Raw genomic sequence first — 25,179 nt, forward strand, 5'->3', positions numbered from 1 at the left:
AAAGGGAGATTAGAGAAACCCATTCAGGGCCACACGTTGACTACAACCAGAGAGGAAGTACGCCAGCCATGCGTGGAGATTTCCATGGATACCAAAAGAGGAGAGTTTGGTGAGCAGAGCGGGGTGCCAGACCGTATCGAAGGCACGTGATATGTCAAGGGAGACAGCTCTAATTTCCTGTTTAGCATTGAGGACTTCCATCCATTGTTGAGATAGCAGAAGCAACATGTCCAGAGAAGAGACCTGGTCTGAAACCAAATTGATGATCAGAGATCAAGCCATTGGAGAAGAGGAAAGATTTGATATCCAAAGCAATGATGGATTCCATGACTTTGCTGATAATTGGGAGAAGGCTGATTGGTCTGTCGTTGCAAGGATCTGTTTTTGCACCTTTTTTGTGTAAAGCGGTAATGTTTGTTGATTTCCAAGCTGATGTTAGATGACCTTGAGCAAAAGAGAGGGTGAAGAGCACAGAGAGAGGGTGAGATAGTGCAGCAGAGCAGGATTATAGGACCCATTGGCAGATGCCATCTGGTCCAGTTGCAGAATCATAGTCAAGGATTGACAGAAACTTCTCCACCTTGTCAGGAGAGAAAGACACAGAGTCTCGGAGCAGCTGGGTATGACTGGGTACGGAGGGTACATAAAGGGACAGGTTTGGGACACAAGATTTTGAGGCAAACACAGAGTTGAGGCATTCAGCTTTTTCACGTGAGGAGTCAGCTGTGTAGCTGTTTGAGGTAGGATAGGGGATGGAAGGGGAACAAACACCAGAAACAGATTTGAACAAACACCACCAAGACTTGGAGGAGGGAGACAGGTTTGAGAGTTCAGTCTTCAGAGTAGAGAGATATAGTTTCCTGGCTCTCTTGAGGGTAAACACACACTTGTTCTGAGCTTTGTGAAAGGAATTGAGATTTCCTTCAGTTGGATTTGCCTTCCATGAGGTGAAGGCAATTTGCTTCATGGCAACTGCCTCACCACAAGCTTCAGTGTACCATGGACAGGAGGAAGGGGATGACAACTGAAGACAAGATGGGATAAATCTGTGCATGCATGATAAGGGCAATTTACTTTGGAAGAATTCCCAGGAAGAGTTGATGTCAGAGACAGTAGAGATGGGAGACCAGTCCAGATGATTGATGGCTGCTTGAAGGCCGTGCCAGTCAGCCTGAGTGAAATGCCAGACTCGTCGGCGCTGAGGAGGCTCTCTGAGAATGGCCAGAGATGTCCACTTTAACAAGGAAATTATCAGAAGAACTGATTCGAGAAGAAGAAGAGCAGCAGACATTTGCAGAGAAGTTAGTCAGAACCAAGTCTAGAAGAGAAGATACTCCATTGACTGAGATCCGGGTCGGGAAATTGACAGATAGTGTCGGTCCCAGTGAGTCGCAGAAGTCCTTTGCTGAGGTGCCATGGCTGGTGTGAGAGCAACCCACACCCAGACATCTGGCATGATGACAGTTGAAGTCACCACATATGAGGAAGAGAGAGTTGGGATGAGTGGATGGAAGTTGGTCCATGTTGTCAGACAGGGAGATGTAAATGGAGTCATCACTGTTTGGAGGACGGTACAACACACATATGAACAAAAGGTGGGAGCGAAGGGGAAGCCGTAGCCAAAGGTATTCCTGGGGGTGAGGTGGAGAGAGGGCAGTGCAGGGCGAGTGAGGAAGAGTTTTTTTTTATAAAGATAGCAACCCCACCTCCAGGACGAGGCTCAGGTCTATCATACCGGAGGAGGGAGTAACCTGGGAGAGATACCAAGGAATCAGAGACATCATGAAGGAGGAAAGTTTCAGTTAAGCAGATCACGTCTGGTCTGTCAGAAGCAACCTGTATGGAGAGATCAGTCAAGTTTGAGCGAAGGCCCTGGATGTTTGAGGTCCATACCGTTAATGAAGAGGAAGGGGGAGCATCGGATACAGAACAGGGGGGGGGGGGGGCAGAGGGGTAGGGTAAGATGTGGAAGAGGAGAATGTGGTAGGGAGAGCTGTTGAAGGTGCGTCAGAGATTTCAGAATAGCTTGGAGAAAGGGAAGAATGGGGCAGACAAAAGGTTTGATGGTGATTGGGTGAGGCACAGTGAGGTGTTACTTGAGGAGGGGGAAGAGCGAGGCAGAAGGTTGGGGGAGATGAAGGTGAAAGTTGGAAGGGGGAAGAAGCGGGGAGGACACTGAGGAGGATGGGTGGGAGGGGAGTCTAGGAGGGGAGGGCCGAGGGAGAGTCTCGGAGGGGAGAGGTGTGGGGGGAGTTTAGGAGGGAAGGGACAAGGAGGGAGATTTGAAAGGGATGGGTGATGGGGAAGATTTGGAGGGGAGGGGCAAGGGGGAAGATTTGAAAGAGATGGGTGATGGGGAAGATTTGGAGGGGAAGGGCAAGGGGGTTGATTTGGAGGGGAGGGGTGATGGGGAAGTTTTGGAGGTGAGGGGTGATGGGGAATATTTGAAAGAGATGGGTGATGGGGAAGATTTGGAGGGGAAGGGCAAGGGGGTAGATTTGGAGGGGAGGGGTGATGGGGAAGTTTTGGAGGGGAGGGGTGATGGGAAATTTTGGAGGGGAGGGGTGATGGGGAAGTTTTGGAGGGAAGGGGTGATGGGGAAGATTTGGAGGGGAGAGGTGAGATTGGATTTTAGAAAGTGTGCGATTAATGGGAAACGAACATTTATTGCAAAATGAGTTTCTTGCGACCTTCGAGTCAAAAATATGTTTGAGGACGCTGAAGGAGGGGTGGAGTGCAGGAGAGTTTCGGGAATGTAGAAAAGAGGAACTGTAAGAGATGGAATTTTTTTTTGGAATGAATAGATTTGGTGAGAAAGTCGAAAGCATCCTTTTATAGAAGAAGAAGAAAAAGGTGTTATAATATACGACAAAATACAGTTCTTCAGGGGAAAGTTTAAACATTTTTAAATTGAGCAGTGAAAACTATCTGGGGAAATGGAAAATGGAAATGGGGGTGAAACACGTGATCGAAGAACGAACGAACAAATAAGAACAACGAATAAACAAATAAGAACAGAGAAGGAAATGTTTTTTTTGGTTTGTTTTTTTTGAGTTGAGATTTGAAACAAGTAAGTATGGGGTGAAAGACGGACAAAAACAGAGAACGAAAGTAATTGCAGCGCAATCGACGGACCGCTGAGAGAAAAACAAAGCCTCAAGGTCTGACACGGTAGCCTACTAGGCCTCAAAATACGCGACATGAATTAACCGACAATTTTGTACACATGTATGAAAAATTAACACCGAGAATCTTACTAAAGACACACTATGGGTACACACACTGAAAGATAGATACAGTTTCGACAAAAACACAATTGTGAAAAATTACTTAACTTCGAAAGCGTGAGCGCATGGACAGCTTCGAAAAAACCTGACCTCCAATCTTGCGCACCCTACGTGGGGGAATGGTAGTTTGACCATTCCTCACACGTTCAGGGCCCATGAGCATTAGATTAGGGGGATGACAGTGTTAGGCACATGGGGGGCCAGCGATGGTTACCTCCTCGGCTAACTTCGATGGTTACCACCAAAGCTAGCCGATGGAGGGCTAGGATAATTGATAGGGAATTAGATGACAGTAGAAGACAAAAGATTTAAGTAGTGACATTTGTACTGTAGTGGGGACGTAGAGAGATGCGATGGTTGTTAATGACGATGGGAGTGCTTAGTTTAATGGGATGACAGGGAAGCATGAGTGTTAGGGGAAAAGCAGCTAGATAGATGATGCTGTGTGTTTGAGGATTTGTGTATTAACAATAAAAGGAATTGCGTTTTGGTGTATGGGAAGAAGTGTGTGAGCACAAAAGGTGTGCGAATTTGGTGGCGAGATAAAAGGTGTGGAATGCATGATGCGAAGGAGTAAATGGGGGGGAGATGGAACCCATTCACGGACGCCCGGGGTGGGTAGTGTAAAGTCAGGTAGTGGGCTAAGGTAAATTGTTTGGATATTGACACCTGTGGTGCAGGTAGTGGCCAAGTAGTGCTTTGGAGGGTGCGTGAGTCAGTGAAATGGCTGGGCGTGTGGCTTAATTGGTGCGTATGGTTATTGGGGCACTCCGCCACTGGTAGTTTGTCGGCCAGGTGAGGCCGCAGGTAGGCTCTGGGAGCCAGTTAGAGTAGTTGTGAGTTGTTCAGTGGGGCCCGAGCATCCAAGAGAAGGACCCGGGTTGCCCAATGCCAAGGAGGGCATCAGAGGGGTAAAGTGCCAGGAGGGGCCTTCCCCAGTTTAGGTAGTCGCAGGAGCAGGTAGGCTCGGGTGGCGACTTCAGTGGCGGAGGTGCGCAGGTCGTTGGACCTGCTAGTGGAGCCACACGTCCCAGCCCCAAAATTGTGCAAGGGCACAGAGTGAAAATTCAGTCGGAGTGAGACCCAAATTTTGAAGAGCACCACAGGGTGGGCAATGGGAATTCGGTTTTTAGAACCACATAGTTTAAAGAGGCCGATTGGCAGGGTATGACCCCGGGTAATTTAAAAGTTAATGTTACTAGAGTAGTTAGGAATTGAGAAATTCCCTTGGCGCCATCCACCGCCATTCACCAAGGACGAAGCTCCACACCAAGGCCAAGTAAACTGTTTGAGTGTAAGACGCATCATGACGTAATGGGACATTGTGTTTGTTCCATTCCTTCCTTCCTGGGAGGGATTGGGAGACAAATTTGAAGTAGAGGGGGATATGGGAGACAAGACGTAGAGACGAATTTGTAAATACAAGGAAGGGCTAGGGTAATGTAAGCTAACGTTGGGGGGTACGGACGGCTTGGGACGAGCTTGCTCTGCCCGCTCTTCCACGCCCCTCATGCTGCATTACCTTGTGTTTTTGTGTACCTTTGTGCCCTTTCCGCTTTGCTGGTCGTGCTATGTCCCTCCCCCCACCCCAGGACCATTTTGGAGGTGGAACTGTGCAGCACCATCGAGCTGTGCTGCACCCCTGCTGTACTTTGCTACATCTGTGCAGCCGAACCGTGCGGCACTTTGCTGCCGTATCCTTTATTGTAACTTTGCTGCACCTGTGCAGCCACAAACACTTTGCTGCACATATTACACTTATGGACCACAAGTTTTGTGGCCTTACACCTCACCTGTGCAGTACCTTGCTGCAAATTTCCCTTGCATCTTCGGACCACTTCTTTTGAGTGGCATGAATGTCACGCAGTTGGACCACGTAGGGTTGGCCCTGCTTGACAAAGAAATACAATAAACACAGTTTTTGTGTATTTTTATTATGGTGTGCTAGGGATGAGAAGAATTGTAAGTTTATTTAGCCCTGAAGAGCAGGAATGGCCTGCATTGCCGGTCCGGCGGCTTGCCGGTTTGATATATGCACACAGAAGATGCAAGAAGCAAATGAAATGTGAATTTATGAGTGTTTGTGTTTTTGCTGTGCTTTCTCTCCCCTCCAATCTTCTTTTCAAAAAGGACAGGTCCTGGGTCATAGAACTGCAAATAAGGAGTAGGTTTTGTGCTTGCATATAAAAAGGTGCCCACCGGCTCTATGTGTAGTTTAACAAATTCCAGATTCGGTTAATTGTGGGCGTGATTGTGTTAGAGTAGCTACTCAACGCAATAGGTGGGACATATTTAGTGTTTTAAAACTGTCGCACACACGGGTTAGAGTAAATGTTAGAGGGAACCACATCTATATGTCACATGTAAAATTAAAAGTTAGTTCCCAGACTTTCTCAAAACCGGTCGTTCCAATTTTTGTAGGTTCGACTCGGGGACGAGTCTGATGAGGGAGAGGGGTAGTGTTGCGGTTTTGAGTTTTGGTAACAGTTTGTATAATAAAGGTAAAATTTCCCCCTCATAGTTAGTCACACAAGCAACATGTAGCTTTGCGATAGTGTAGTTATCTCTTGGTATTTGTGAGCTTAGTCCTTTTCCTATGTTAGTTCTGCGTTGAGTAGAGTAAGGAGAACAAGCGTTACGCCTCGGTCCCCCGTCGGGGAAGTGATGCGAGTTGGCAAAGTGGAAGACGCAGAAAACATGCTATGATATTGCTATGGTTTTTAGAACCTTCACTTTGTAAATTTAGTAGTAAATTTCCTGTGTACATTTCCCCTTAATTGGCTGTTAATTGAAATGAGCACCTTAGCTAGTCCATGTACAAGCACGTAGCCAATCATAGAACCTCTCTATAGTTATTTCATTAGTCTGTTTCAGATAAGGCTGTGTGTCCAATAGTCGATCTTACGTTGCACCAAAATCAAATAGGATAGATCCCCTTTCGATGGCCCCAGAACCTCCATTACCAACTGCATTACCTCCATTACCAACTGCATTTGCCTCCATTACTAATGTGCTCTAACGAGAAGAAGGGCGTGGCCCGCCCATCGTCATCAAGAGGAGGAGCCAGCCAGCCCCGATCAACCAACCAAGAATGAGTGGGTTTGGCTTGAGAGGGCGGAGAGAGAACGATCAAGCAGTTTCGCGAACGTTCCAGGGTGTGGCGCTATATAACCCGTTGCGCGGAGCCCCTACCAGAGTTCTGTGGAGAGGTGAGCAGAGTTCTGTGGAGAGGTGAGCTGAGTTCTGTGGAGAGGTGAGCTGAGTTCTGTGGAGAGGTGAGCTGAGTTCTGTGGAGAGGTGAGCTGAGTTCTGTGGAGAGGTGAGCTGAGTTCTGTGGAGAGGTGAGCTGAGTTCTGTGGAGAGGTGAGCTGAGTTCTGTGGAGAGGTGAGCTGAGTTCTGTGGAGAGGTGAGCTGAGTTCTGTGGAGAGGTGAGCTGAGTTCTGTGGAGAGGTGAGCTGAGTTCTGTGGAGAGGTGAGCTGAGTTCTATGGAGAGGTGAGCTGAGTTTTGTGGAGAGGTGAGCTGAGTTCTGAGGGAGGTGCGCTGAACCAAAGTGAGAGAGTTCTGTGGAGAGGTGAGCAGAGTTCTGTGGAGAGTGCTTCTGTGGAAAGAGGTGGGCAGGCAAAGCAGTGGAGAGAGAACGCATGAGGCGGAGGACATACGAGGCCTGAGGGAAACGCCGCTTGGAACACCCCCTGCGCGCAAAGCTCTGACGCACTGCTGCGCGTGAACCAGATTGCGGAGGAGTCGGCGGCCGTTCGCCTCCAGCCTGCCATCCTGAACAGACTCTTCTCTCCCTTCCAGCCATCCACCCCTGCCATACTATCCATTCGTGTACGTGAGTTTGTCTTGTTTGTTCTGTCCTGGGTATAAGTTAAGCCTGTGAAGATAAGCTTGCTCTGTGTCCTTCTGCTCCTTCCATTTTCCGTATATTACTTTGTTCTTTTCTTCTCTTTGATTTTGGGTTGTGTAAATAGTAATTAATAAATACCTGTTCCTCCATTCTTTGATTTCTTCTTTCTCATCCGATCGTTTTAGAGATTTCCCCATTGAGTTCCTGTGGTGCGATTTCGGCCAAAGCTCCGCAATCGGGTTAGTCTTTGTTAACGGCTCAAACTTCGGACTGCTAACCCGCTCGGCAAATACCATCTTGTCCGTGGTTTCGAGCGGAGTTACCCACCTGCCTTGTGGAGGGATTGGCGGGGGTGTACGGGAATCCCTTGACCAATCCCACCCCACAGGGGAGCGGGGTAGCTTCAGGATCGGAGACGGCCAGTGCAAATAGAAGGGGGATTAACCCCCCCCCCCCCTTGCTAAGGGGAGCGCCGTCCCTGTTTCCGTAACAATTGTGTAGTTATCTCTTAGTATTTGTGAGCTTAGTCCTTTTCCTCTGTTAGTTCTGCGTTGAGTAGAGTAAGGAGAACAAGCGTTACGCCTCGGTCCCCCGTCGGGGAAGTGATGCGAGTTGACAAAGTGGAAGACGCAGAAAACATGCTATGATATGATATATTTCGCACAAAAGGTTCAGACATACAGGGAGGCGGCCATCTTGGATTTTGACGTGGCGACCCAATTTTAAACACCATTCTTCCTTGTGCCTAGATACACCCACACACCAGATTAGAAGTTGGTACTTCGCTTATTTTGAGATATTTCGCTCACAAGGTTCAGACATACATGGTGGCGGCCATCTTGGATTTTGATGTGGCGACCCAATTTTCAATAGCGTTATTCCTTATGCCTAGATGCACCCACACACCAGATTAGAAGTTGGTACTTCGCTTATTTTTCAAGATATTCACCTCAAGGTTCAGACATACATGGCATCAGACATACATGGCGGCGGCCATCTTGGATTTTGACGTGGGTTGCACCCACACACCAAATTCGAATGCGGTCCGTCGCTTACGCACGCATGCACGCCCGCATGCACGGATGGACACACGGACGGAGGGGAAAACCATAGTCCCTCTTTCGCTCCGCTGTGCGACGGGGGACAATAGGTCCTACTCCTACTTCCATTGACTATCCCGCCTCCCTAGCCTCATGCCTCTTTGTGCTGCCTTTGGTTCATTTTGGGGCGAATTAACACGAGGCAGGCCTAGGAGGGTTGGGGCGGGACCGAATGAGGGCGGCAGAGGAGCTGACGGTAAGCGCGAGCCGCCAATCAGGGCTCAGAGGGTGTGGCGGCAGCACTGCGTCACAGGGCATGGTTGGAAGGTTCGAGACGGTTTGATGCGTATCAATATAAGCCGTTGCGCAAAGCCTCCAGGAGGACCCGCGAGCAGTAAGAAGAGAGTGCGCGAGGAGTTGGCACCGAGGGCTCGCGAGCAGCTGGATTGAGGAGAGAGGTACAAGGACTGAGTTGGCATTGAGTGGAGAAAGACACGCATGAACCAGGATACGCGCTCATATGAAAGTGATGCTCGGTTGAGCTTGAAGCCGAGCCGCGTACAGTGCATTGGGCAACGCGAATAATAACGCGCTGTGTAGCCGCCAGCCGCACTGAGAGACGCGTATGTTTTCTTTCCTACCTCATCGGCTGCCTTTTGTTCAGGAGACGCGCTACGAGGATCCTTCCACTGCCTGCGTGCCTTCTTCGCGGGACGTGCTGGGACCGTGGAGAGCCGGACGGGGCCGTTCCTGGACGACCACGTCGGCGCGGTTGGCCTGAACATCAACCTGCCTGCAATTCCCTGTGTGAGTGTGACGGGCCCCGAGTCTGGGCATTAAGAATAAGACTGTTTAAGTGCTGCTCTATGTCTCTGCATCTACTGATCATTGTACATACGTGTGGGAATAATAATTAAACCTGTGTTCTTCCTTTCCATTCGATCGTTCCTGTGATTTCCTCATTGACTAAGCATGGTACGAATAGAACCGCTCTAATCGGTGTCCAATATTTAACGGTAACTGCATGGGCCACGTGGTACTCAATCCGCTCGGTGTACCCAAATCACACGTGGCTCGTGCGAGGCTTGCTTCCCCGCTTCCGTGGCGACGCAGGGATTTAGGTACGAGCGAATATTGGTCCCGAAACCCTACATTGCATTTGCCTGGAAGAGGCGTTTCAAGTCTCTCGGTTCCGCCAAGCCCAGAAAGAACAAGGGGCTTAATCCCCCCTTGGTAAGGGGAAGAAGGGCGGCGGAGAACCATAACATTATATATATATATATAATATATATATATATATATATATATATATATATATATATATATTGTTACGGACCGCGGATAAGGACGTTGGTTTGCCGAGCGGATGGCACCGCGGCCGAACAGTTACCCCGACTAACCCGATTCCCGAACGTTGGCCGGATCGCGCCACAGATATTCAATATGGAAAAGACAAAAGCAACACGGATTTGAAGAAGAAGAAGAAGACGAAAAGGTTGGAAATACTACTAAATTTATTCCTATTATTTACATGCTCAAAGTAACCAAGGAAGAAGGAAAGATAAGAAAATAATTTACAGAAGATATTAGAGACAGTGCAATTATTAACTTATACAAGCTTAATTAAATACTCAGGGACAAGACACACAGAACAAACTCACGTACACAAAAGGATGGAAAGGCAGGAGGTGGATGGCTGAAGGGAGAGGAAGGTCCAACGGGTCCTGCAGCACGATCGGCGCGTTTAGCAGCCGCCGTTCCTTCGCAGCCCTGCTCAAAACTGCCGTCCAGGCCCCAAGCTGCTGTTGTTGCTGCTGTGGCTGCCGCTGCGGCTGTGTCGACGTCGCGTGCTCCTTTCAGGACTCGTCTCTCTCATCTTGTCAAAGCTCATCTGGTCCAACCACACGTCTCAACAACAACTTGCTTCTTGCACGCGCGCTTTTATAGCGCCTCAGGCGATCAAGCCGCCGGCCTTCTGGACACGCCCATCGGTCAGCTCGCCTCGGCCCTGATTGGTCGGCACGGCCCTCTGGCTCCGCCCTTGATGACGATGGGCGGGCACGCCCTTCTTCCCCGAGCTGAGCACATGCTTAATGGCGGCTTTGGGGCGAAATCAGCAACCACCGCTGTAACAAACCTGGCAAACTGCCCAGTGCGGTTGGCAATGGAGACTTGGAGGGGATGTAGCTGGAAATTGAGATTTTGGGAATGGGAATGAAAGGGGATCTATCTGGTTTCACTTGGTGCAATGGAGTGTCATCTTAATGGAAGACAAGGCCTTACCCTAATACACATAATAAAGATATAACTACCAACAAGGGGGGAAATCTATGATTGGCTAACGTGTATGCTTTATGGAATTAACTACGGGAACGCCCTTTGACCTTTATACATAACTGGAGTAAGGAGGGTCCAGAATAAAGCAATAATAATAAAAAACACAATAAAAAAACACAATCCTCATATCCACAACAATATATATATATATATATATACACAGGGTGGGCCATATGTAGCCATACATAGGGTTTTTAAAAGTGGTCGCAGACGTACAGCCACAGATGAAGATACAACGGACAGAATACTAACAAAGCTTACAAGGAGTCCCCTAAAAAGTACACGACGGTTGTCTGCAGAATAGAAGAACATGCCTTTGAGTGGACCTCTCATTTGGGAAAAGGCGAGGCTTATTTACACGCATCTGGCTGGTGTGGATGGTGCGAGCATAAGTGCTATGCTGAGCAATATGGGTACGAGCAGCCCCAGTTCATTCACGGAGAGCAGGGGATGATTTCGCCGCTTCAAGGAAAGGTACGGTCTCCACAACGTCAAAATGCCAGGCGAGAGTGCCTCCGTGGACCATGATGCAGCCAAAACGTTCCCTGCTCACCTCGCACAGCTGATAAACGAAAAGGGGCACCTGCCAAGGCAGGTCTTCAATGCAGACGAGACCGGCCTAGTCTGGAGAAAAAAAAAATGCCCACAAGAACTTTCATCTCGAAGCACAAGTGGACAACATTGGGATTCGAGGTCACCAAGGACCGGGTATCTCTTCTCCTATTTGCAAATGCAAAAAGGGGACCGTATGCTGAAACGCATGATGCTGTTCCATTCCCTGAGCTTGGTTGCTCTCAAGGGCAAGAACAAACAAACTCTGCTGGTGTTTTGGAGGGCCAACAGGAAGGCGTGGGTCATGGCAGCAATTTACTTGGACTTGTTTCATAACTATTTTGTCCCTCAGGTGGAGAGATACCTGACGAAACAAAACCTTGCGTTGAAGGTTCTTGCTCCCTCTTCATTACAGAGGATATTGTCCCCCTGCAAAACCTTCTTCCTCTTCATTACCATCTCCTGCTTCCCCCCCCCCCTCAGTGCACGAATCAGCGCCCACGCCGACATTCCTTTCAAAGCACGACGCATAAGCACCCTCACCTGGGTTGTCGTCAGAGTTCGAGGAGTTCACGAGATTTTAATTCTCAGTTGCGCATGGTTGTAAAATAAAAACTTTGAAACGGTAAGGTTTTTTTTATTTTTTGGTTTCACACTACGGAATTGTTAGGCACTTTCAACTAAGCACATTCCTTCAATAAACATTAGAAACAGTTCCTGATGTTGCTTTTAGCTCACTTGGCCTTTCGTTCAGTGAGTTTAGGCCGAAAAAATATATTGCTGGTCTCTGGTCAGATAATAATAATAATAATAATTCATTTATTTTGTATAGCGCTTTTCATGAAGCCCAAAGGCGCTTTGACAGAGTGCAAAACATAATGCATAACAAAACATGAAAACAACAATTGCAAAAAGACAAGAATCAATAGGGAAATATTTAAAGCAAAAGGAGGGAGAAGGAGAAGTGATAGTCAGGGGTTAAATGCTGTGGGTTGAATGTTGAATGCAGTGCTGAACAGGTGGGTCTTGAGAAAGATCAAAGTTCCAGAATTGTTGCAGCGATGCGGGTTTTTTTTTTTTTTTTTTGAAAAGCATGGATTGCACATATAGAGGTGTTGTTTGTGTCCTCATGCCTTGCGGTCCTCCTCATATGCCGTGGCGCCGTCCAGAGAGAAATTAAAGACAGCCAATGGGACTGGTACTGGTAGGCCTTTTTGTAAATAATGAACACAAGCTTAATAAGTTATTACCTTCGCAAAAGCGGAAGGTTATGTTTTGATCGCTGTGTATTTATTTGTATGTCTGTGTGTGTGTGTGTATGTTATTCGCATAACTCAAAAAGTATTCAACCGAATTGCATGAAATTTGGTGGGATGATTGGTTATTATACGGGACACATTTGATTAGATTTTGGGAGCAATCGGGTCAAAGGTCAAGGTCACGAAAAGGTCAAAATCGTATTTTTGTTGTTCTGTTCCCTACACTCCCATGCCAAGTACAGAACAGTAGCTGCGGCGAAGGTATGCGCTCTACCGAGTGCCCGTTCTAGTTTTAAAATGTATTTATTTTAAAAATCATTAAGTTCTTCAAGCATATTATAGACTGCCATTTCATTCTCGAGATCGCCTCGAAGCAGCGTCGGTGTCATGGGAGGGCATTCGTGGGCCATGCCCCCCCACCCCCAAATGAATTCTTGTGCCCCCCCGAACCCCCATCCCCAGGCCAAGCCTTTGGTGCCAAACTTACTTTACTTAGGCAGTTAAGACCACGTTGTATAGGTCGCCCCAATTGAGAAGCCTATTGATTTTGAGGTCAAAGGTCATCTGGAGGTCAAATTTCTAAAATCGCCATTTTAAATCTGATTGACTTGAAAATTGAATAACATTTGTATATAAAGTCACTAAATTGGGAAATTAACTATTTTTGTGGTCAAAAGGTCAAAGGTCAACTCGAGGTCAAAGTTTAAAAATCATCGATGTTCATCTAAAAAGCCGTCAATTCTCAACCGATTGACTTGGAAATTGAAAAGCATTTGCATATCGAGTCACTAAATTTGGAGACATACTATTTGAGGTCAAAAGGCCAAAGGTCAACTCAAGGTCAACCTTCCAAAATCATCATTTTTCATCTGAAAAATCGTCACTTTTCTTCCTATTGACCCGAGCTTTGATCAAGATTGTCAATTTTAATCTTGATGAAATGGACAATTTGTTGTATCAATGGAATTTTTCTTCTTCGTATTTTGCAAGTATCGTGCTCCGCATGATGTCTTCTTGTTATATGTTTTGTGTGTCCGGTTTTTTTTGTTTTTTATGATTGATGTTGGCTCTTACACGAGCCTCGATCTTGTATACAAAAACAAAACAAAAAAAAAAGACCGAAAAATAGGGCGTATCGTTCATTTTTTCAGGAAAGCACCAAATTTGGCACAGATGTAGTATGGACCTATTCAATTGTTTTCCTGAGGGGCGCCCAAAAATTCAGAACCCCTGGTGGCCGCCATATTGAATTTCAACATGACCGCCCTCTGTGACCTATTTCCCTCAATAACTTCTATACTATGAGCGATAACACCACAGTTCCAGTGTCTTACCCCATGTTTTCATGGTCTCTGAATCCAATGGGATCAATTGCATAAAGATTGGCATCCATCATCTTTAATTTCAAGATGGCCACCATGGTGTTTCCATTTTCCTTGAATCTCTCATAGTATTTTAGGTAAAATTTCAATTCCAAATGATACACATTGTTTTATTGGTCTCTGATAACAATGGAATGGTATTAGAGTCCCTGTATATAGAGAGTTGTGGCAACTCAAATTTGGACGCCATTTTGTGTCTAAGTGTGTCGGATTAGATATACATGTACATTCGCGATATGGGGTGATATATTCTAAACCTGCTAAAAAAAAATTTTACTACACATATTTAGTCTTATTATTACATACAGGTGATATTTGTTTAGTCAAAAACTCAGCTATTGCCGTGAAAAAGAGCTGTGTGGTGATATTAAAAGTGGTATGGTAATGCATATTACAAGCCAACACTGCATATAAGAGCTAACATTATAAGTAAGACAAACCAATGCTGTCGTTCTCTGAATTTTAATAACTTTTAGAAAGGAGTGTGGGCATATCCAATATTTTTAAAAGGGTGCCGAGAGCAATTCCAGTGTAGGACTTCCAGCCGACATATAGTCTAACACACTTAAAACAAATTCTGTACGTGGTATTGCCATATTTCTATAGTGTACAACTTTAGTTTTATCGACATTTATATTCAATTTCCATTGTAATGATTTAACAAGCTGCAAGTCAGCTTCTGTCTCTGACATAAGGAAAACGTCATCGGCATCTAGTAAGATTGAAACGTTCATTTATTACTACACCCTTGCCCAGAACTCTGATGGATATTGCCTGATCGATTAATATGTTTCATAGCTGGCGACTTAATTAACACTTAATTTTCGACTGCGCCAAGCCGTAATTAAAGAGAAAAAAACTTTTAAAAATACCTGCAGTGTGCACGGTTCGTCTAGTCGAACAGATATGGAAAAGCACAGATACGACGTCGTATTCACCATAACTTGTTTAATTTCACCAGGAACACGATGAGGCCAACACAGTAAACATTCAGTACAAAACTTGGTTCATACATTCAGTACAGATATTTCATCAATCAATGACAATATGCGGTCCGCTAGGACTACCCGAAAAAAATTGAGCAGGGTTCTTCCCACAGAAATGCATTTTTGGTCAGCTCCTTGAAGATTATAAACAAACACAAATCACTTCCCTTTAAAAGGGTTTTCAACGGACAGACAACCAAAAAAAACCCGAGCAGATAGAATTGCTTTTGAACATCGATTATCAAGCGGCGTGGGCCTACCTGGCAGAGTCTCGAGGAGTCGATCGCTTTCCAGCTCTTTCGTCTGACTTTTGCTTCCCAAATTTGTCTTCTGACTTTATCACTTGGAAATCTATACATCTTATATTTCCCAGATTGGTTTGAACAACCAAAAGCAGAACAACCAGTCATTTTGTTTGGCAATAAACAACATTCCCGTACCAAGCTGACGTTCACGCACGGTGAAGTTAGACAAAATGGCGCCACGAAATCACGTGACCAGAAATCTCGGGTCAGCGCATGGCGCAACTCTTTATACAGGGACTCTAGTATTAATTAATCAAAGTTACACACAGTTGCAGTTTTAACTTTAAATATTGTGGGCACTTGAAAGGTGGAGGCTCTCGCACAGACGCGTAGTACTACAAGCACTGTCCATCGCAGTCACACAGTGATGTGCAGGGCAGATTTGCCCTGGAGCATTTACAGTTGCCTTTCCAGGCCGACTTACAATGGCAGCTTGTAAGCTCTGAACATGCCTCCTGTATCAGTCGTATTGTGGTCCAAATTGGTGTCCAAGAAGTCCCTGTTTTCATCCAGCCCCAATCAGCTGGTGATGGAAGTTCTGGGTAGGGCACAAGTGCCTGACTCCATACGTGTCCAGCCTGAAAACATGCACGTTTTAGGTGTTGTTCGAAGGCGTCTGCTGTTGGGGGAATGTGATCAATTGTTCTTGCCTTCTTCGTGAACAAGTGTCGGCGCATGTCATTCACTGTCTTTATCTCGGTAGTCCGGTCATAGAGGATGGCAACATATCTTTCTATGCTCTGTAGTTCCATAGTAATAGCGTCCACAGATGGCCTATAAGCGAGAGCATGAAAGGTCTGCGTGATGCTGGGGTATGCCTCCCAAGCCTTCCAGGCTGTCTTTTTCCCAATTTGGGCAAAAAATGACACTGTGTCGCAGCCAGTGAAGGCATGAAATAATGGCAAAGACTCGGACTTCCTGCGGCCAAGGCCAGTGGCAATTTTATGGATGGCATGGTAGCGGTAGCTTTTACCAGTGCCAATGGCAATCCAGAGTTCCTCCACACCGTGTGACTGGTAGGTAAAGTAGTGTGCTATTGCCAAGACCACAATATCAAAATCTACAGTTCGAATCGATACCCGTTTTCTCCCCTTTTTCATGGCATCCAGGACATTTTTTGGGATTTTTTGAATTTTTGGGCGCCCCTCAGGAAAACAATTGTATAGGTCCATACTACATCTGTGCCAAATTTGGTGCTTTCCTGAAAAAATGAACGATGCTTCCTCTTAACTGCCTAACTAGGAAGCCAGCCTTGGTTTTCATGATTATTATGCAAAATGTTGAATGATTTTTGGGTCTGTCTGCTTTTTAAGAGTTGAGTATACAGTCTATTTCAAATGATGTTCTAATGACGCACAGTGCAGTGTGTGCGAGAGAGGGAGAGAGCGACAGAGAGAAAGAGAAAGACATGGCTTGTGTGTGTGTGTGTGTGTGTGTGTGTGTGTGTGTGTGTGTGTGTGTGTGTGTGTGTGTGTGTGTGTGTAGCATGTTTTTAAATTCGAACTGGGTTGGTGTGCTGGTTGTTGAGGGCAAACTCTTACTATCAAGCATTTACATCATAGATTGAGTTATCGAACGGCAGTTTGTGCCCCCCCCCCTCCCCCGCGGTTACCCTAATGCCCCCCCGATTAGATTTGTTCTGACGCCGAGTCTGCCTCGAAGTACCATCAAACATTCCAATGCGTCGATCGCGTCAACACGGAGCATGCGCAAGTGGTCTAACAGGCCGATGGTTTCCCACGATCTCTTCTCCCAGTCCACCAGATTATCACAGACACCTACAAATTCATGACAAACGAGATAGGATCCAGGCCTAACTAACGAGACCAACCGCAGCTCTCTAGGCCTTCTGGTTGCTTCACACGAACCCGACAAAACGTGTTCGTTTCAATAAATGACAATATCCAGCCGATTGGATTCATGACGTCACGGCACACAAAACTACTCATATCTTTGGAATCTTTGGATATGCAAATCCTAAACTAAACGTAGTTTTGTAGGGGAGAACCGTGCGCGAACGTCGATACCAATGGCGACCTTCACAGACCCGTATTTCCCGAGATAGCGCGCCGGCCCGGCAACAACAGGCGTGCGCTGTTGTACTTGTCGGTACCATTGGAAATTTGAAAAAAAAAAAAAAAGAAGTTGACGCGCAGGGTCAAAATCGATGCGCGCGCTGACCAGAGACCGGAAATATATTTTTCTCGGCCTTATGCGATCGAGCAGTGCCCATAGATAAGTCTGAGTCAGTGAGTGAGTTTGTCAACACTTCAGACATGATCGCTTGAATCAAGCACACAATGTTCAGGCCTGCGGATTTCACGGAAACGATCGTTACCGGTAACGTGATAGCAAAAACACGGAACCGAAAGTACGTTTCCCATCACATCGCAGAAAGGCAGTGCAAGGCAAAAATATGTAGTATTTACCTTCACGTGTGATTTTCAGCTAACTATTTTAGAAGTTGTTATATTTCCAACAAAATTAGGCCGGCAAAGCAGATAGCATGTAGTTTCCCACATTCAGGTTCACGATATGACTTCCGCTTTGACGGACATGCGCAATGCGCATCGGTCTAAATCACAGACTTCCTTTTCAAAATGGCATCCGTATTGTATTCGAGCCGTGGTCCAGTGCTGCATATTATGTAAACTGGTCTCCATAAAACTATTAAACCCTAATATGACATACAAAATCTCAAAGTTCATGTATACATTACCTGAAAGTAGAGGGGCCAACAGTTTTCAATGATTTCGGCAAAACGAACATGCAATTCGGTCAAGAAAATCTATATTGAAATTTATATTTGAAGTCCTACTTTGATATTACACGTTTGATATTACTTAAAGTTTATTGGACACGATTTTAAATACGTACTTTTTCACGTTGTTCCGATGTATTATATGGACATGGGACTTGCGGAACATCGCACAGTTTGCAATACAATCCATTTATTGTCCTATGACCTTTAAGTTGTTACACCAAAACTTATGGAAGTTGTACGATGTTATTAAACTGTTCAGTTTGACTTGAAATAAGTATTTTGTTTTTATTTATTTCTCTCCAATTCTGTGGTGGAGAAATTCTGAAAAGCTGTGAGTACCATAAACCTAACGAGCATTCTGAGTATTGCGCTGCAATACATGTCCCCTACCGGTAGTCTGTCGTCCGGAAAACTGTTGGGGAAATTACCAATGGTTATTTACCCACAGGTTCTGAATCGTTCCCAATTGCTAATTACCTCAGGACGGGCTCACCTGTGATTCGCACTCGGGACTTCGATTTATACACCTTGCAGACAGGTCAGCAGAAGCACGAGAAAATAAGTTGTTGATAAAGAACCTTTCGAGTCGCTAAATATCAGTAATTTATTATATTTTCCGGTTCACAATCAATGATCGATGTGTGTGTGTGTGTATATATATATATATATATATATATATATATATATATATATATATATATATACGTTGTTCGGCCTGGCTCCACCCCTCCCGAAAGCACGCGCTGTGTCGCGCTTTTGACGTTCGCGAGACGAGGCTGAGGGCGCGCGGTGCGGCTTGAGGAGAACTCTAGAATAAACAAAGTGCCATAACTTTGTCAAAAATGATCGAAACGTCGTGAAGTTCGAATTTGATCTGTAACTTATCAGGAGACCATGTACCAAGTTTGAAATCATAAGCATTAAGAGTTTAGAAAAAAAAAGTCCGGAAAACTGTTCTTTGCATGACGAACTGACAGAGGGACGGCGTGCAAACCTATAGTCCCCTCCGGTGTATACCGGTAGGGGACTAACAAGGGAGAATCAACTAGTATGTACAGTAGTAGTAAGTACAGTGCTATGCTATGCTATGCTAGACGCGGAGGGGTTCTCAAATTGTGCAGACCGAACAGAGGAGGGGGAGGGGGGGGGGGGGTCGATTCGTTGTTGGTTTACATAATAGTTGAAGCATTAACAGTGTCTGTTGTCGTCTTGCATTACAACTCATGAGACAGAAAGTATTGTGAAAGTCAGTTCTAAAAAAAAATGGAGAATCATCATATAACTTAAAATAATAAGAAAATTTTCGTAAGGGTATACACAATCAAATTGACAGAATTTGCTCTTCGCTGATAATAAAAATCAACCTCAATAATGAACATGCATTCATTACATTGCATACATGTAAATGACAGGATTTATTATTGGAGACTACATTTTAAATTTTGTATTACAAATGTTTTGCTTTACAAATTCTAAAGGAAAAAAAATCGTTTCCCATTAGGTTTGGGCACAGAACCAGAATTCTGTTTCCTATCAGTTCCCATAAACTTAAATCATGGAACCGAAAAACGGTTACCAATGCGATCTGAAATCCCCAGGCCTGAAATTTGATGAAACTTGACCACAACATTTATTCGGCAACTGTGATGTACCAAAGTTTGTTCACGGCATTATCAAAAATATCTGGGTATATGGGCGTCCCCCTGGGGGGGAGGGGAGGTGTGAGTGACTGTTGCTCCTGATTCAGATGAGCTTCAGGACCCGCGGTTCAATGTTTATATATTTTTGTAAGCATTTTTACCCTCACAAAGGAGTGGGTATTGCATTCGAGTCCGTTTGTTCTTCAGTCTGTTTTTTTTGTTTTTTTTTACCCACAGAATAAATATTATTTTCTTTACAACCGTTTGTCCGATTGACAGGAAATTTTCAACGTAGGTGCACCTCCACCTGTCGAATTTTTCAATGACAATTATGACGTCATAAGTCACGTGGTACAGGCGCCATCTTGAAAAAAAAAAACTTTGCACCTCCATATCTCCGAAAACACTGCATAGAAAAAATTGACAGGGTTCATTGCAAAGAACTCTCCATGAGGAAAAACATATGTTAATGATGATGTTATAGGTGCCTCCTCATGACGTCGTAATTTGACAAGTACAAAACTTCATCCATTAAGATGAAATTTGTTGAGCATCATCTCGGGATAAATTGGTGGAGAATTTTTTTTAAATAATGATATCATTCATGGTTTTGGCCACCATGTTTGTTTTAACACAAAAGCCTTAAAAACTACTAAATATACATCCTGATGAGGGTCTGCAATCTCCGATTGCTTTTTCTTGTTTATGAAACGGTAATCATGTGCATTCGCTGTTGAAAGCATTTTGAACTTGAAAATTTTTCCCCTATAACCAGGAACCGCCAGGAAAATATCCTCTTTTGCCCAAATGAAACAATCCCCGACATACAGGGTGTGCCTCAGCATTCGCGGGATTTTCCATGAATCAAGATCCTCTGATGATCCCCCTTTATCCCATTGGAAAAAGAAATGCCACCACATTCACAGATTCGACATTTGTGGCATTTTCCAGGAACATGCCCCCATGAATATCAGGTCCAACTGTACAACGGTAGTTACTGCACGGCTTCTACACCGGTATTAATGGAATGGCTTATACACCGGTATTTACGGAACGGCTTATAATTTGTATTTTTGCTTATAATAAGTATCCCTGGTGTTGCCTTAGCGGTTAGGGTGCTGGCTCGGGATCCTAGGATCCTGGGTTCGAATCCCGGTCGATCACTGAATTAACGCCAGGGGGGTTGACTCAGCCCGTCATCCTTTCGAGGTCGGCAAATTGAGTACCAGTTTGTTGGGATGAATGATCACGGTGAGTACCCCGAATTAGAATGGGTACACCGTATCCCTGCGCATCGCATCGTAAGAGCGTGACCAAGGGTTGGCGTCAGGAAGGGCATCCGGCCATAAAAACATTGCCTCAAACAGGGAACCATGATCGTCATGGGGCCCGCAAGGCTAACCCCCGCTCTAGCGGGGAAAATGGCCTTAAAAAAACGATTCATTTTATATTACACACCGGTATTGACGGAACGGCTTATACACCGGTATTGACGGAACGGCTTATACACCGGTATTGACGGAACGGCTTATACACCGGTAGTTACGTTGCAGCTTATACACCGGTAATTATAGTGCAGCTTATAAGCCGGTATTTAAGATAAGCCTTATGCCACAGCCTGTCATCCTTCCGAGGTCGACAAATTGAGTACCAGCTTGCTGGGATGAATGATCACGGTGTGTACCCCGATTTAGAATAGGTACACCGTATCCCTGCGCATCGAAGAGCGTGACCAAGGGTTGGCGTCAGGAAGGGCATCCGGCCATAAAAACATTGCCTCAAACAGGGAACCATGATCGTCATAGGGCCCGCAAGGCTAACCCCCGCTCTAGCGGGGAAAATGGCCTTAAAACGATCATTCATTCATTCATTTCATTCCACTAAAAATTTATTAAAACCAGGAGAGTAGAAGAGGTCAGTAAGCCATGTGGAGCTCGCCTTGGATGCCATAGGCAGTAATTTGAAGAGCAAGCCGGGTTGCCAAACTGTATTGAAAGCTCAAGATACAGTGCATTCAGAAAGTATTCAGACCCCTTCACTTTTTTCACATTTTGTTATGTTGCAGCCTTATGCTGAAATCGTTTAAATTCATTTTTTCCCTCATCAATCTACACTCAACACCCCATAATGACAAAGAGAAAACAGGATTTCAGAAAATTTTGCAAATTTATTAAAAAGAAAAAAACTGAAATATCACAGTTACATATGTATTCAGACCCTTTGCTATGCCACTTGAAATTTTGCTTAAGTGCCTCCCATTTCTCTAGATCATCTTTGAGATGTTTCTACACCTTAATTGGAGTCCATCTGTGGTAAATTCAATTGATTGGACATGATTTGGAAAGGCACACACCTGTCTATATAAGGACTCACAGCTGACAATGCACATCTGGAAGTTTCTCCCATCTCCACACAGTATCTCTGGAGCTCAGCCAGAGTGACCATCGGGTTCTTGGTCACCTCTATATACCAAGGCCCTTCTCCCCCGATGGGTCAGTTTGGCCGGGCAGCCAACTCTAGGAAGAGTCCTGGTTGTTCCAAACTTCTTCCATTTAAGAATTATGGAGGCCACTGTGCTCTTGGGAACCTTCAATGCAGCAGAGATTTTGTTTGAAGGCTTCCCCAGATCTGTGCCTCAACACAATCCTGTCTCTGAGCTTTCCAGGCAGTTCCTTCAACCTCATGGCTTGGTTTTTGCTCTGATATGCATCGTCAGCTGTGAGACCTTATATAGACAGGTGTGTGCCTTTCCAAATAATGTCCAATCAATTGAATTTACCACAGGTGGACTCCAATCAAGGTGTAGAAACATCTCAAAGATCAAGAGAAATGGGAGGCAACCGAGCTAAACTTCAAGTGTCATAGCAAAGGGTCTGAATACTTATGTAAATGTGATATTTCAGTTTTTTTCTTTTTAATAAATTTGCAAAAACTTTCTAAAATCCTGTTTTCTCTTTGTCATTATGGGGTATTGAGTGTAGATTGAGGGAAAAAATGAATTTAAACGATTTCAGCATAAGGCTGCAACATAACAAAATGTGAAAAAAGTGAAGGGGTCTGAATACTTTCTGAATACACTATGTCCAGAGAGACAGCCCTGATCTCATGTTTGACATTGAAAGCATCCATCCATTGTTGGGAGAGTAGAAGCAGCATGTCCAAGATAGTGACCTGGTCGGAATCCCAATTGATGACCTGAGATCAGTCCATTCGAGAAAAGGAAGGATTCAATGACAATTGCGATGACAGATACCCTGACCTCGATGATTGGAAGTAAGCCGATAAGTTTGTAGTGAAGGGGATTTATTTTGCAACTTGTTTATGTAATGCTGTGACGTTCGCTGAATTCCGAGCAGATGAAACATGGCCTGAGGCAAAGGATAGGGTGAGCAGAGCAGAAACATGATGTGGAAGACGAGTAGGCCAGGTTTTTAGGAGACAGGAGCTGAAGGCGTCCTTCCGATCCAGTGGTGTTGCTAAAGTTGTTGTCTGGTGTTGCTAAAGAAAGTTGGTGTGGTTGCATCTGGTGGTTACAGACAGCGACGGGACAGGAACACAAGATTTGGAAGAAGGCACAGAATTGAGGTTTTCAGCCTTCTGACAAGCTGAGTTGGCTGTGGTTCCATTTCAAGTGCTCTCCACCAACTAATGATCGTAGTCACTAATCGGTAAAGTACTGTAATGCCATCAGGAGTAAACAAACAAACGTACTGTCTTTAAAGAATGAAAAAAGAAAAGGGAGGTCAGGATTTCTTCTATACTGCACACAACTATTATTCCAACTCAAATTATATATTTCACCAAAGGAGAACAAAGTGCCATGTTTTGGAGGGGTGCAGTGATTTGTTTGGTCACACCAACCTGCATCAATAGATGAAATATTGCTTGACTCCTGTGTTGTTGCAATTTCTAACTCTTTCATGACAACAGAAGATTTCCAGGTGTTTTGAGTGGTATCATTTGTCTTTCCCAGACCATCTTCACCTGCAAACAATTCCACATCAAGTTAAATGTAAAAATTTGCACAGCATCAAGAAGTTGTACACATGAAAACTCAAACACAACTCAGTTGGAAAAAAAAATAATTCATTTTACAGCATTTAAAAAAAAAAAAGAAGATCTTTGCCGTTATAAAAAAGGAAACTTAAAGGCGTTAATCAAAAAAATGCATGTATTGTACATTTCATCCATCAACAAAACGAACAACAACTTATCACAAAACATGCTTCTTTTGAATATATAAAACCACCTTTAGAGGCCTTTTGAATGAAAAAAAAAATATCCATCGATACGCTTTGGTGAAGGTAAATAAATAATCTCCTGAACAAGACTCACTAACAGCGATAAATGAAAACATAACAGCAATAAATGGTGCAATGAGGCAAGTTTCATGAAAGATTAACATTGAACTTCAAACCATGGATGTCCAACAGCACAAGATTTAAAAAACTGAACTGTTTTTGATTTAAAAAATATTGGAAGGCAAACATTGGAAAGAAAAAGTTTGATCACGTACCAGATTTGGGGTTCAACGTGGAAATGTCACGCTGGAGGCTGTGGACACCATGTATCTTGATCCCATGCAAACCACGAGTGTTTTGAAGTTTAGGAATTGTAACTCCCGAACTTGCGAAGGAAGATTTCAATGAGCGCAGCTTCTGGGCACATGCAGAAAGTTGGTCACCTGCTTGGTCAAGCATCGAGCAGAAAATGTGTGCCGATGAAGAGCTTGCAGACTGGATAACTCCTGGCTTCACATGAGACTCCATAAATCGGTGGAACTCTTCATACATTGCAAAAGCAAACTTTTGCTGGGCATTTGAGAGGAGCTCAGCTCTCAGTGCATTTGATTCAGTGCAGGCTTGTAGCACCTTACGGTTCTCAATACCCAGCTGCGTGACTACGGCTTGAGCAGTTTCTGGTGTCAGGCCCTGTGTTTGTAACCATTCTGGCAAGGTCTCCATTTCAGTCATGACCTGTTGGAGAGACCAATTCCACCAACAAAAAATAAAGGTTCCACATGTCATCTTAACCTGTGTTCTTCAAAACCAAAATACTTACCACCTCGGTCGAAATGTACATGGGGCATTAAATAAATTATATGAACAGGATATGATCCGCACAATAGTCAAAGACATAAAAATGATAAAAAAAATAAAAAGGCACAAGAGACATCAATCAAACAAACAAAAATGGGCTATATTTGTATATTATTCATCAGTAACTCTTGTATGTTGAAAAAATATTTTGGCATTTCTGAGCCTACTTCAAGTATCTTGCATTGTGCTTTGGTGTTCGACATGAAGAATGAATTCCTTCATCAGCCGGATGAACTGTTTTCTCCTTGCACAAAGAGGTTGAAATATATCTCCTTCTGCCTGGTCCCCCTCCTTCTCTCCCCGCCTCCCCGTCCCCTGCATAACCGTCCCTCTGCTCTCTCTTGCTTTCCCCTGTCCTCCCGCTACCTCCTGCTTGCCCCGTCCCTGTCCTCTTGCTCTCCCCCTGCTGCCCACTGTCCTCCCCCACCCATCCCCCCATTTACAATAATGTAAAACACATATTGAAAGAAGTCGGGATTTCTGAGATATGTGATATAACTTGTTGATTACTTCAATGGTAAATGTACGAGTGTTCTATAAATCATTAATCGATGCAATTACTTCATGTAACATTGTAACAAGTGTCGTTAAATGTTACAGCTTGATGTAACATCTGGGTGACATCACTATCCTCTGTAGAATACTGAACTTTTTGACACGGTATTGGGCTGCATT

At 44.7% G+C, this 25,179-nt stretch overlaps 1 protein-coding gene across 1 annotated transcript in view; it reads right to left on the bottom strand.

The window, feature by feature from the left end:
- The window catches only part of LOC137419012 (uncharacterized), a 38,651-nt gene extending 14,247 nt beyond the window's left edge, over nt 1–24,404 (bottom strand). The window contains exons 1-2 of the mRNA XM_068105183.2: nt 23,922–24,404; nt 23,267–23,389 (exon numbers count right to left, since the gene is read on the bottom strand). Coding sequence (XP_067961284.1) covers nt 23,267–23,389; nt 23,922–24,378 — 580 coding nt within the window. The 5' untranslated portion in view covers nt 24,379–24,404. The remainder of the gene's footprint in view (nt 1–23,266; nt 23,390–23,921) is intronic.
- Nucleotides 24,405–25,179: the final 775 nt, after the last annotated feature.

This window comes from Myxine glutinosa, unplaced genomic scaffold (assembly GCF_964187855.1).
Source record: "Myxine glutinosa unplaced genomic scaffold, kmMyxGlut1.1 SCAFFOLD_1764, whole genome shotgun sequence".
Lineage (NCBI taxonomy): Eukaryota > Metazoa > Chordata > Myxini > Myxiniformes > Myxinidae > Myxine > Myxine glutinosa.